Genomic DNA, 12,783 nt, shown 5'->3' on the forward strand with positions numbered 1-12,783 from the left:
ACAGAAGTCCTGGTTGCTTGGCAACAGGTACAAGTTTAGAGTCCGGTGTGACTGTGACGACCAGAGTGAGAGGACAGCCTGACAACCCTGTCTCACACACACACACACACAGGTGAGGAGGGAGGAGAAAACACAGGGACACACACACACACACACACACACACACACACACACACACACACACACAGCAGTTGGATGTATGCGCCTCACAAGTTTCTTGCAGGAAAAGGGGATTAGAGGGAGCCATCAGTAAACTCCTGAGGGAAGTGCTGACATTAAACAGCACAAGCGTTTGAGAGATCGATGTGGGTTCCTTGGAGCCGCCATACCTCTGGACAACCACGTGTCCTTGGTAACAGCCCCACACGACACATTCATCTTCAAAGGCGGCGTACCACAGAGCGAGATGGAGAGCTGCGAGGAGTCCTTGGAACCTCACAGGGTTCCTAAAGACGAAGCCCCTCGCTGCTGCAGGGGTCCCGGCACCCGGCACACCAGATTTGTTTAATAGACAAATAAACTCTGACTTTACCGCTTCATAACAACACAACAAACGGTCCATCATCATTAAATGTTGGCGCAGCAACATTACATTGGTAATGTGATGTTCCCAATAAATCTGCTGTTTATGGGGCACAGCGTGGTCTTTAGCTCGTGAATAAACGCGATTCATACTCATCGTATCAAAGTAGGCCGCCGACTCCACAAGGTTCACCCTTTACGATGATTGCCACAAATTACATGTATATTATACAATCCGTGCATTTACATGCACCTCCATACAAAGGTTACTGAGGGAAACCAGGCCACACAGTAATCAGAGAACGCTCTGTAGTAACATGTTACTGCAGCAGGTCAGAAAGAGAGACACTGCCTCTTCTCCTAGCCTCTGTGTGGAGCAGAAAGTGAAGTGAGAAGACCGGCAGAGAGGAACCTTCCCTCACAGCGTGAATATTTCTGAATCTGAAAAATTGTTAATATTCAGACATTAAAACAGTCCTAGTTAGACTTCTAAAAGTTATCGTCTATTAAAGTTCGGAGGAATTTTAAATGCAAGAATTTAAGCTGTCACCTTTAGTTAACTAATAAATGAGTGGATAGACAGAAACATAATTGCAAACTATTTTGATTTTGATCGATTAATCCTGCTGGAAAAATGGCAGAAAGCGCTGTTGTCAGTCTCTCAAACATGGAGATGTCCTGCTTTTCTCTGTTTTATATCGTATTAAACCTAACATTTCATTGTTGAATCCAAGACATAATTAATCAAAAGAGAAAACAATTGACAGATCTCGCTGTGCACGGTGGCATCACACCTTGTTGTCCTATACATATGCACGTGTAAAGAGCTGATTACACAAATACATGGCATTTAAGTTGGAGGGTTTTAGGAGAGATCTACTTTGGGAACCAGGCTGATGCAATACAAGAAATGTACGTGCCAACAGAAACGTTGTATAATAGTTTTTTACTTTGCTTGTATGACATGTGCCAAGCTTTTACGTGTGGGGAATAGACTTGAACTATTATTTAAAATGTTCACTAGATAAAATCTCTCTTTTTCCCCACAAGAATTGTTGATATTGGCAACACTTCATTTTAACACCCCCCACATCCACAGAGAGTAACAGAGCAGAACAGTTATTGAAACAACACAAGTAGGAACATAGCATTATGAATTGGTCTTATTGTATCAGTGTTGACTCACTGACGGTCTCCTCTTAATGATCCAAATCCACAAGTGCTCCCTTACAGTATGTGTTCACTTGCTATTCACCAAACAGGAACTCAAATGAACTCGGTATACTCTTTTATTGCCATTATCTACAAGAGCCTTATTCCAAAAATGACCCTAGCATTAAGGGCCTAATACACAAGTTAAACAAATAAACAAACATGAACACAGCCACATTTGACTCTTCTGTTGTTAAAGAAAAAAGCGTCTGTACCTTGGGGAATTTAGGATTAAATCACTCACCATGCCTCATGAATGAAATCCTCAGTATGGGACAATATTTGTTTTCAACTGTTAAATAAATCTGATATTCTGACCTATGAGAGCGTCAGATTGAATCAACATTTAAGTGTTAGTTCCCTCTGCGACATTTTACAATAACTTCCCACATTCAGTGAGCTGCTCCATTTTTAATTCTAAACCCTGAAGACCAGATGAAGAAAATGTTGGTACAATAAGCTCTTTATCTAAAAAAAAAGATGCCAAGTGTGCATATGAATTGATACAGCCCTGCTTAAATGTCCCTTCAGACGTTCCTCCTTTACACCTTTCCATCTCTTTTTGTGTATGTGTGTGCACACGCTGATGGCTGTGTGTTTTTGTTTTTGTGTAGTCCTCCTTTATGTCCATCATCTTTATTATGCATGTGTAATGTTTGGCAACAAATCAGAGTGTGCAACTGCTTGTGTGTCTGTGTGCGTGTCTGAAATATCCCTGTCATTTCAACGTTTCTCGTTCCCAATCAGTTGTCAGGCTGTGAATAGGAGGTTTGAATTTGCAGATTGCTGCTGAATCACAGCTCATCAGTGTCATACATGTTTATGACACCGATGACGGAGGCGGGGAATTGCAGCATAACAGAGAGAAAAACAAACAGGTCTCCAAGGTGATTGAGAAGATTTCTGAGACTGAAACCAATGTGCTTATTATGAGAATGGCAGGATAAATATGCTGGAGGATGAGCCAAGAGCCTGATGGAGCACAGTAATCACTGGCAAATTGCAAACCTTAGTTTCTGCACGCAAACACTTTGCATAATATATCTATGGAGCTGCACATTTCCCAGCAAACAGCATCTGAACAGGTGCAATCTCTAAATAAAGACATTAGCAGCTACATTTTTTGAGATAGGAAACAAATTTGTGATGCATGTACCTGTGGCTGGGTCGATAGTCCGCTCGATCAAGTGGTCGTCCTGGTGCACCCACTCCCCGTTGCACTTGAAGTAGATCTGCGTGGCCGGGGTGGAGCGGCAGGTCAGAGTCACCGGCTTGTTCTTCACGATGAAATTGTCCTCTGGCTCCACCAGGAAGTGGGGTAACAGGTCATTGAAGGCGGCGGGGAGAGTTGCTGTGGCGTGCTCGGAGCCTTTAGAGAAGAAAAAGGAAAACAAAGTCAGTGATTTTCTAGAGATGCCAAATACAAAAACGCTTTTAGATGTTCAAGTTGTCATGAATGCAATGCACCAAATATCTAATGCAGAGATTTAGTGTCCTTGGCGAATTCATACATATTCATATGAAAGAGGAAGAAGAAGACAGATGGGCAGACGGAGAAAAGAGAGACAGAAATAAGTTGGCAGTAACAGAGCTTGGCCTTGTATGCTGTATGGAGTCCAGGTCTTAACTTCAGCTCTTAATCACAGCCCTTTAACATCAGCGCTGATGGAACGCTGGCCATAAATATCGTCTCAGCGACTGGGACACTTCACAGCGTGTTATACGGCTCTTCAACCAGGAGTCTAACCGCATTAAGCAAGGCGGGGCAAAAGGCAGGGAGGGTAGAGATGAATGACAGCTGGATAGTTAGGGTTAGGTTAGCTAAATAAATACAATATAAATATAGGCTGTGCTATTCCTTGAGACATACAGGACATGTGGAAGAAAAAAAAAGTATAGATACATATCCACTCAGCGCCAGCAATGTAAAAACTATTAATATTCTTTACTTGAGTGAAATTATTAGTATCACACTGTAAAAATACTCAATTTAAAGTTAAACTATAAAATCAAGAATGGTACTTTAGTAAAATTATGTAAGTACAATCTTAGTTAAAAAAAAAGGTCTGTTCTTAAAAAATATAAAGCAGAAGAGCAAATCTTTGGGTTTAAGAAGCTGCTAAAGGTTTTTGAACAATAAGCGTCTCAGCTAAATACCTAATAAATTCATTTTCTGTTAACCCACTCATTGTTTTAGTTACTTAAATATAATGTTTGATGGTTGAGTCTATATCAAATAATACTTTCCACAGTATGTTGTGTGTCAAAATCAGAATTTCTAAAAGTAACTAGTAAATAAACCTGTAAAAATGGTACATTGGGTTTAAAAAAATACAAAAAGAGTAGAAGTAAAAAATAATACAAAATAAAAATACTTGGGTAAAGTACAGTAACCTCAAATATGTACTTAAGTACAGTACTTGAGTGAATGTACTTAGTTACTTCTCACCAGTGCTGAGCGCTGATACAGGACCTGTTCTTAAGAGGGACAAGCTGCAATTTATGGCAAACTGAGAAATGTCCAAGACAAATGCTGAGTGACACAATGAAGCCTACAGCGCACATATCCCTCCTCCATGCACACAGTATCGCTCTCTAAACATATTAGCTTTGTGCGAGAGATAGCAAGAGGATGTGGACCGGAGGAGGAAGAGGGAAATAACCTCTTTACACCAACAACACTCAGGGGAGACCAGTAAATCCCAAAATAAAACCTCTTTAAAAGGAGTGTAATATTAATTTACTGCCATTAATCCAATATGGCTGACAGACCAGGCATTAACAACCTGCTCCATCACTCCCTGTGCAGCAGGAGAGGATGGGAGTCCACATCTCTCATAATGAAACTGCAGCACGAGTGCTGACCTTTCTCTCCTCTCTTCCTCTCCTCCCTCGCCCAGCCTTCACTCATCCTTGCAGATGCCCGGGTCAGGGATAATATAATGTTGCATCACAAACACCCATTTTTGGACAAAGGCATTATCTGTCAGGCCCTCCCCCACTGCACATTATATTAATATCTCTCTTTCTTTTACCCCTGTGTGCTGAGTTGCTAATTTATCAGGATGAGATAGTGAAGCATGCCACTGCTGCTGCCGCTGAACCCCATTAATGTTTCGTGTACATGTTTAACTCTTAATGGAAACTAAATGTTCTGTGTCCAATGAACGACATACATCACTCGCTGACACTTTCCCGAGCACATTTTCTCTTTTGAAACACATTTGCAGAGAAGAAAATGTTATTAATGTGGCAGCTCCCTTTTCAGGACAACACAACTGCCCGACAATATTTACTATGTATGCGAGTGTGTGTTTCTTGTCTCGTGGTGTTGAGGAAAAGGCCACAGTTCATCATGAATGGTGAGTATAATTGCTAATAAACGTTGCTAATAAACAGCGTGGGACCAGTAGGTCAGGTTGTTTGAAAGTGTGTTGGTCTTAATGACGGTGGCTCCTTATAATGGGCCGGCTTCCAGCTTTGTGACCACGGCCATTAGCCGACCGGGGCTGACCCTCTGTATTCCCGGCAGACAGAAGAAGACAGCTCACTAAAACAATGGGCGAGACTCACCTCACACCTGCCAGGTTAATCATCACATAGAGGACGGATGATGTTGAAACAGAGTGAAGTGAGCGCCACCTGAGACTCTGACGAGAGGCGAGAGCGGCGAGATGAGCCCCTGATAATGTTAACTCACCGCTGGATGCTCATTTGCAAGGGTCACATTCAACATGACCTCTCAACTTCTGATGAGGTTTCCAATTTGTGTTTTTGTGTGTCACAAGGGGTGGGGGCTAGACTACCCTTTTAGTACATGTGCTTTAGGTTAATGAGGTTAAACACGTAATTTCTTTAGAGAAGTAAATTGTCCTTTTATGGGAGGGGATTCTAGTCACGCACCGCTTTATATCAAACCCATAATGGAAGGCTGATGCGTTGTAAATTGGCTTAGATTATTGTCACGACATAATGTACTTCAAAGTCAACGTGCGGGCACACGTGCACACGCACACAGGGAGTATCAGCCACTTAACAGACTTGTTGCAGGTCAATGCACAAATCAAATAGACATACAGCAGGACTATGGGCACTGCATTATTTTCAGCTGAATGTGATTGGCCAAAGCTGCTGTTATTTGTCAAATGCTACGTCCGTTGCCAGATCATTTAGTGCACACACAAACAAGATGAAAAACCTCTCCCTTGCTGATTCAGCCAGTGAAGATGATTTAATTGATGCACCATGCTGGATGTGTTGCTAGGGCCCAGTAAACAGCATAAGTATCAAGCACTTTCATGAAAAGAAACCAGAAGAATGGCTTTATACATGTCAACTTTTTTTTAAAGACAAGCATCAGGCTGTGACACACACACACACACACACACACACACACACACACACACACACACACACACACACACACACACACACACACACACACACACACACACACACACACACACCAAGGGAGCAGTAGCTGTTAGTGAGCTGAGCCGTGATGTCCAGAGCAGATTTCCTGCTGCGCACAGACCCCATGTCTCATGTGTTTGGCTGACCACTCGTCAACTCCCAAGTCATAGGGGACAAGCATGTCCACAGGACAGGCACATTGATGAAGTTGTTTTGCAGTGTAAGACTTATCAAAATAGGTGTTTAAATTAAAAAAAATGGTTTTCCTGTTGGCTCAGTATTTATATATATATATGCCCCGACCAATGTAAAAGGCACGAAGGATCAGATTTCCACAAGTGTTGCAGCTTTGTAAACGTCTTTTGTTACCATCCATCTTCAGTCACTGACTGTATCACTTTGCAGGAATATTTTTTGTATGCACACAAATCTCAAGTCTGAAATGAAACTCTTCAGATATCCTCCCTCCTCTGCTCGTGTCAGCGGTCCCCACACTGTCTCCTTGTGTTATCTCTTTTTATTTTAATATTGGACTCCTTATTATCCACTTGGAGAACAGAATTGCTGAGTGCACCGGAGAATGGGGATGTCAGCAGGGATAAAAACTATAGCTGGAGAGAAAATAACCTTCTTTTGTGTTCCTCCCTCATGGCACCAACACACCGGGTGCCCTTTGGAGCCAATTACATTTCTTTTTTTTTACAGCATCATGTCCCGAAGGAAAGCATCATTGAGCAATCACTGGGCATAATTTACATCACAGTGATGAACAGCAGCCATAACAAGTGTTTTATGACACCATCAGCACCTTACATAGTCCTCTGAAATTAATTCAATTAAAATCACTATCCGGAATATTAAACCATTTCATGTTCAGCTGCCATTAACAACAAGTCAAGTTCAATTTGTACAACCACTCTGTTGGTGGATGCTCTTAAACCATTGAGTTCATGTATTGTATTCACTCCAAATGTAATGGACGTACATTAGTGTCATGGAAACAAAAGCGTTATTGTGTGGTTATTTTCAATAAGCCTCAGACAACATTAACGTTGACAATGATCAAACACAGCAGGAAAGACGCAGAAATGAGATTTTTTCAGAAAAAAACCCTCCATCCACCATCATATATAATGTGGAGCAGTGCTGACTGATGTATGTTTGTCCACAGATGACAAATATTTACTCCTCCACATGTCTTGTATTGAGAGAATACATTTTTCATTGAGACAACCATTCTTCATTAAGACACACTCTTTCTCTGTCAAACATACAAAGTACACATTCATGGAGCTGAACACACACAAGATGCTAAAAAAACATGCTCACACACAAAATATAGATCGCAGGCATGCAAAAAAGGAAATTGCTGCTCAAACAGCTTTGTCTTTCTATGGATCAATGAGAGATGCAGGATTATGAATGCAAAAAAACCAGCAGGTTTAGAGAGAAACCCTTAAAAGCCAACCAATTCAGATACAGTACAATAGACCTGGTTATTAAGGGTTGTCTGGGAAAAACCATCAATCATTGGCTGTAAAAACACACTTGTATAGAAACGGGCTCAGATGCATTAAATAAACACGTTGGAGAGATGGCACCCATGGCAACCCAAACTTCATCCCATCACATTTGCATCAGTTGTGAAGGATGGAGAGAGGCTTAAGAGAAAGAAAAAAAAAATCAGGGAGAAAGGGACAGAAGGAGGCGGGGGCTGTGTGGCGAATAAGTAAATCAGCATCACACATGCCGCACACAACGTTATTGCAATCTGCTCCTATTTAAATGAATAGAAAATTGTCTGCTAAGCATGCACATCGATGCAGAGCTGTACATCTGTGTGCATATATTAATCCAGGACACTAATAACACGCTGCCTACACTGTTCCCTAACAAGAATATTCCCAAGATAGATGCGTTTCCTTAAGCTCGGGTCTCTTGGTAACCTTTAAAAAAAAAAATGCCATCAAAAGTCTTTGACATAAATCATATCCACTCAAACAGGCAGCCCTTTGAATGATTAAATGCTGCCGAGTGATGTCGTTAAACAAAAGAATAAAAAGTTAGAGCTGTTAGTTGTGTAAATACGATGCACAGCAACACCATTAATGAGCCTTGCACCTTTGAACAGGAGTTTACACATCTGCTGATTCCGGTTTGTTGATTCTTATTTATATTTTCTTGTCATCTATTTGAAGCGACGCCTCAGCAGGGGGGTCCAAGCAGGGAAGAAACGTTCTGCCGTCTACCTTTGCCACCAGCGCCGACACCTTCGCTTTGCTCGCCTTTCAAGGCGACGCCTTCTTGAAAGGCGCATTTGCCTTGAAACCTATGACACCATTCTAAGCTCCTGTCAACGTAATAGAGCTGACATTTTAAGAAGTGCGTGTAAGTGACAGTATGCATGTGTGTGAGTTTGTTTGTCTGTGCAAATGTGGGAGTTTATGCAATGTGTGTGAATAAATGGCTGAAAGTGATGTTTAACAAGATCAGCCGCTGGAAGCCTGATTTGTGTACATAACAGCAAGAGCGCTAACACGAGACACAATCATCTTTCCCTTTTAATCGTTATTCCTTGAGACCTGTGATTCAGAAGCCACATTCCTATTCGTACAGTAGATGCATCATTAACACTGTGTGGACGAAGAGTCTCCGGATTCACGTTCATCACTCGAGTGCCACAGCTGATGCTTTGTCTACATTCACTTCCAGGTGTTTCCACGCACAGAAGACAGATTCAAAACCCTTTTCTGAACCCCTGCTTCAATCACTGGCTCTGAATCTGCCAAAAACTCTTAATTTTGCAATGCATAATTCAGTGACTGCACTACTCAGGGTATTTTACACAAATTACGAATATACTGTCCTCTTTCATGACATATCGTAGGCCTTTCAAAATGATGTATGAGTAATAAGACACGAAGAAATATACTTTTAATCACCACAAGAGATGAAGAACTTGAATTGAAAAACATGCATAATTCACACACAGAGCATGGCAAAGATCAAGGTCCATTTCATTTAGACATGTCTTTGAGTTTAAAAATAATCTATTCTCCAAAATAATATTAAAGGCAGAAGACATTCAGAAACTTGAATGTCTATTTCTGAAGCTTTGGTTAGCTATTAGGTTAGCCTCTTTGTAAAAGGTCACTTCAACTAACAAAATATTCAGCCGGAAACAAAAACAGAATTGAAAGATCCCTCTGCAGGAGATGTAAAATATTAATCATGAGGCTACATAATAATGGGGAGACTCACAAACCACAGTGAGGCTTGTGCACACAATAATTGATATATTTAACTCTTTTTAGATTCAAAATGCTTTAGCACTCCGTATTTAAATATCTCAGATTCTTCAAAGCTTCACCTGTTAGGCGGTTCAGTGCATGTTTTTACAAAAGAGTCACAGATTCAGACACAATTTGACTTAATGACTACACGCAACCCTCAAAGGAGCTGGAGATATCCTGAGCTGTCGGGAGGGGCAGACGCATTTTCCATCCAAGACACGCACACGCTCGTGGATTTGTCGTCCCCTTGCGTTTAGCCGGAAACTAGGTTATCCGCAAGCAAGTTGATTACAGAAGCGCAGGAATGGGGAGGAACAGAAACGCAGACGGATAGGAGGCAGTTTTAAATCTGTGAAATGGATGTTAGGAAATAATAGGAAGAAGCAGGAAGTTAAAGACAAGAGACAATTTAGATTACCAAGTTAATCCTTTAATTACCGGATATGCCTGGAGCTTATACGAGATGTTTCACACTCTGCTTTTTACAACAATTCAGACTGCAGAAAGCAGGGCGGGTTGCCATAATGATCAGAAGCCATACACCTTAAAATAATGAATTGCTGGAAATCTATATTGTTTATGATGCTGGAACAACCGAACAAAAACACTTCTAATTGCAATCGTTACTTTGAGAGCTTTGCAATTAGATCAAACATGTTCTCTTTCAGCTGGCCTCGTAGCTCACAATATGCCAAGCGTCCACACAGAAAATACACCACTTTAGAGAGCGTCCAAAAAAAACATGTTCAATTTGGCAAGATGACAAAGCGGCAGGGTGTATAACTGCTGATTTCGGCAGAAGTTACTCATTCTGTTCCAAAGGCTTTTGACACAAATCGTTGTAAACGTGAGGCCCTCTGCGACACTTGTCAAAGTGTTGTCAACCTGCCCATTCCTCTCTCTTCCTCCACCGCGGCTCATCATTTAGCCTCCACACAGAGTAAGAGTGGCGAGGAAAGAAATGGGGGATGACTTGGCCCATCTAATTAGTGTGACAGAGCATGGAGGCTCCTCCGCATCAAACGGAGAATTAGAAAACAACACGGAGATATGATCCATAACAAGGCAGAGATAAAGCATCACCTGTTCAACTCTAATTACTGTTACAGTATGCCGGCACCACCTACACTATTTAACAAGCCACCAGCACTTTCTGTATCCATGACAGCTTTAGCTAGTGGTCTCAGTAACAGTAAAGACATGATTGAAACTCATTGAGAATTTAATAAAGTTAATACTAATAATGTCTCCAGTGTTTTTCTTTCACCTTGGCATGCCATGGTGGTCGGCAAATGTCTTAGCTCCACTAAATGTATTAAATTAAAACGTATTTGCAATCACGAAGTGGGAAACATTTAGATGATACCAGGTTTAAATGGCATTTTATTATTGAAATAACACACCCAATTACATATCTCATGTGAAAGTGTCTATATACAACCTTTTAGCATTTCAAAGTGCTGGATATGTCTTTCCATTTTCGTCAGGCTACTCCTAGTGACAAATGTGGTGACTTTCTCAGTCCATAAACAACAAAAGAAAGAAATGTATTTAAATATATTACATTGCTATTTATTCCCATTGCTCATGATGGCAGTCCACGGCTCTCCTCTTATCAGCACAGGGGCTCTCCTTCTCCTCTTGCAGTGTATAACATCATCTGACAACTTTTAAGGACATTTGGAGCTAGCTCTAGGTTCTATCATTAAAAGATTTTGGAACAAGGCCGAGGATACACTGCATTTTGTTTTCCACAGCTTTGTGCCTTCATTGCCCCTGGAGATCTTAGTCTGTGAAAAGCAAGGATTATGGGAACTAAACTAAATGCATGTGTATCCTTATGCTATAGCACTCAATATTTACTGAACAATTGCAAGCTAAAAGCAAACAAGTCGACTATTGCCACTCACCAATACTTATAAATCCCATCTTAGCTAATATGTATATATTAAGCGTCTTTGAGTTGTGAAAAGCGCTATATAAATAAAATGCATTATTATTATTCATTATTAATATGTGCCATTTGAATGCAAAGTATGGTAGAGGTTGATAGAAGTCGCATTAGTCTGTGATATGAGAGTGATCACACAGTCATTAGCAGTCATTCTCAGGGCATCATGAATGAAAAACACAATTTAATGGCATCCATCCAATCATAGAAATGTTAGTGTTGGTATAACCAACAGGTGGACACTGCCATCCTTAGCCTGGCTAACAATCGTTTCTGCTCAGGTAATGAGCCATGAAAACACATCTTTCAAAATTGTATTCATCTTTCTTATTCCAGAAAATAACATCAAATGCAAACTCCAGCCTCTCTAATCCACAAACATGCCAAGAAGATGAATGTAGCAAACCGTTAGAATTGCAGACATGTGGCATGTGACACAAAAAAACAATGTGTGTACACACGATGACACATGTTTGAGGGATATAGAGGCTCCGGACGTGAAAGAGAAATATAACAAGGAATTATATAGATAAGTGTGACTGACTAGAAATAAAAAGGCAGCGCTGGTTATCTGATATGACCAAAGCACATCTGAACTCCACGTGTTTAGGGTATCAGTCGAAGGCAGAAGCAGCAAGCACAGGGCAAAACTCATTTCAACCAAAACAGCTTTCTGATTATTCCCTCCATTTTTATTTTTTTGTTTTTCAGCTCATCCAGTCCTCCTGACATCACAACCGAAAGCAGAGACACGCTGGCGTTTGTGATTCAGCAATGCATGAATACAAATCGGTTTTAGAAGAAGCACATCTTTCATTACTCAGCACACACCACCTCCTCCATTTCAGGTTAATCTACCTCACAAAATGAATTTGAGTTTGCTCAGCCAATTTGAGGGAGTGAAATTACATATGAAGCACTAACTTTTGAGTAAAATGAGCTCAGAGTGTGCGACTGCAGCAACATGTAACATTCACACCTCCTAATGCAAAAACAACACAGATTTCCCGGTGAATTCCCAGTGATGGCAGCTGGTTTAACAACTCGTGTGCTTCCTGCTTGAGAATGACTCATGTCTCTTGACCTTTACCTATGCATTGATAATCACTCCTTGTTAGACGCTTTTATCCAAAGCGACTTACATACTCAATACTGTTGCCAATCCCCATAGGAGCAATTTGGGGTGAAGTGTCTTGCCCAGGGACACAACGACATGCTGACTGCACTGGGGTTTGAACCTGTGCTCCCCTGATCCCAACACACTAGTCCACTGTGCCACAGCCTCCCTTATATGGACATGACTTCTCACCTAGTGATGTAAATTAAGGTTGATGCAAATTAAATCACACCCTTCGAACAAACAACCCTGTACAGTCATAAGTGAATAATAAC

At 41.0% G+C, this 12,783-nt stretch overlaps 1 protein-coding gene across 1 annotated transcript in view; it reads right to left on the minus strand.

Annotated features, from left to right (window-relative positions):
- unc5a (unc-5 netrin receptor A) overlaps window positions 1-6,273 on the minus strand; it is a 63,117-nt gene extending 56,844 nt beyond the window's left edge. Inside the window, exons 1-2 of the mRNA XM_010767398.1 lie at window positions 6,201-6,273; window positions 2,891-3,103 (exon numbers count right to left, since the gene is read on the minus strand). Coding sequence (XP_010765700.1) covers window positions 2,891-3,103; window positions 6,201-6,273 — 286 coding nt within the window. The remainder of the gene's footprint in view (window positions 1-2,890; window positions 3,104-6,200) is intronic.
- Window positions 6,274-12,783: the final 6,510 nt, after the last annotated feature.

The sequence above is a fragment of the Notothenia coriiceps genome, unplaced genomic scaffold, assembly GCF_000735185.1.
Source record: "Notothenia coriiceps isolate Sejong01 unplaced genomic scaffold, NC01 NC01_scaffold00004316, whole genome shotgun sequence".
Classification (NCBI taxonomy): domain Eukaryota; kingdom Metazoa; phylum Chordata; class Actinopteri; order Perciformes; family Nototheniidae; genus Notothenia; species Notothenia coriiceps.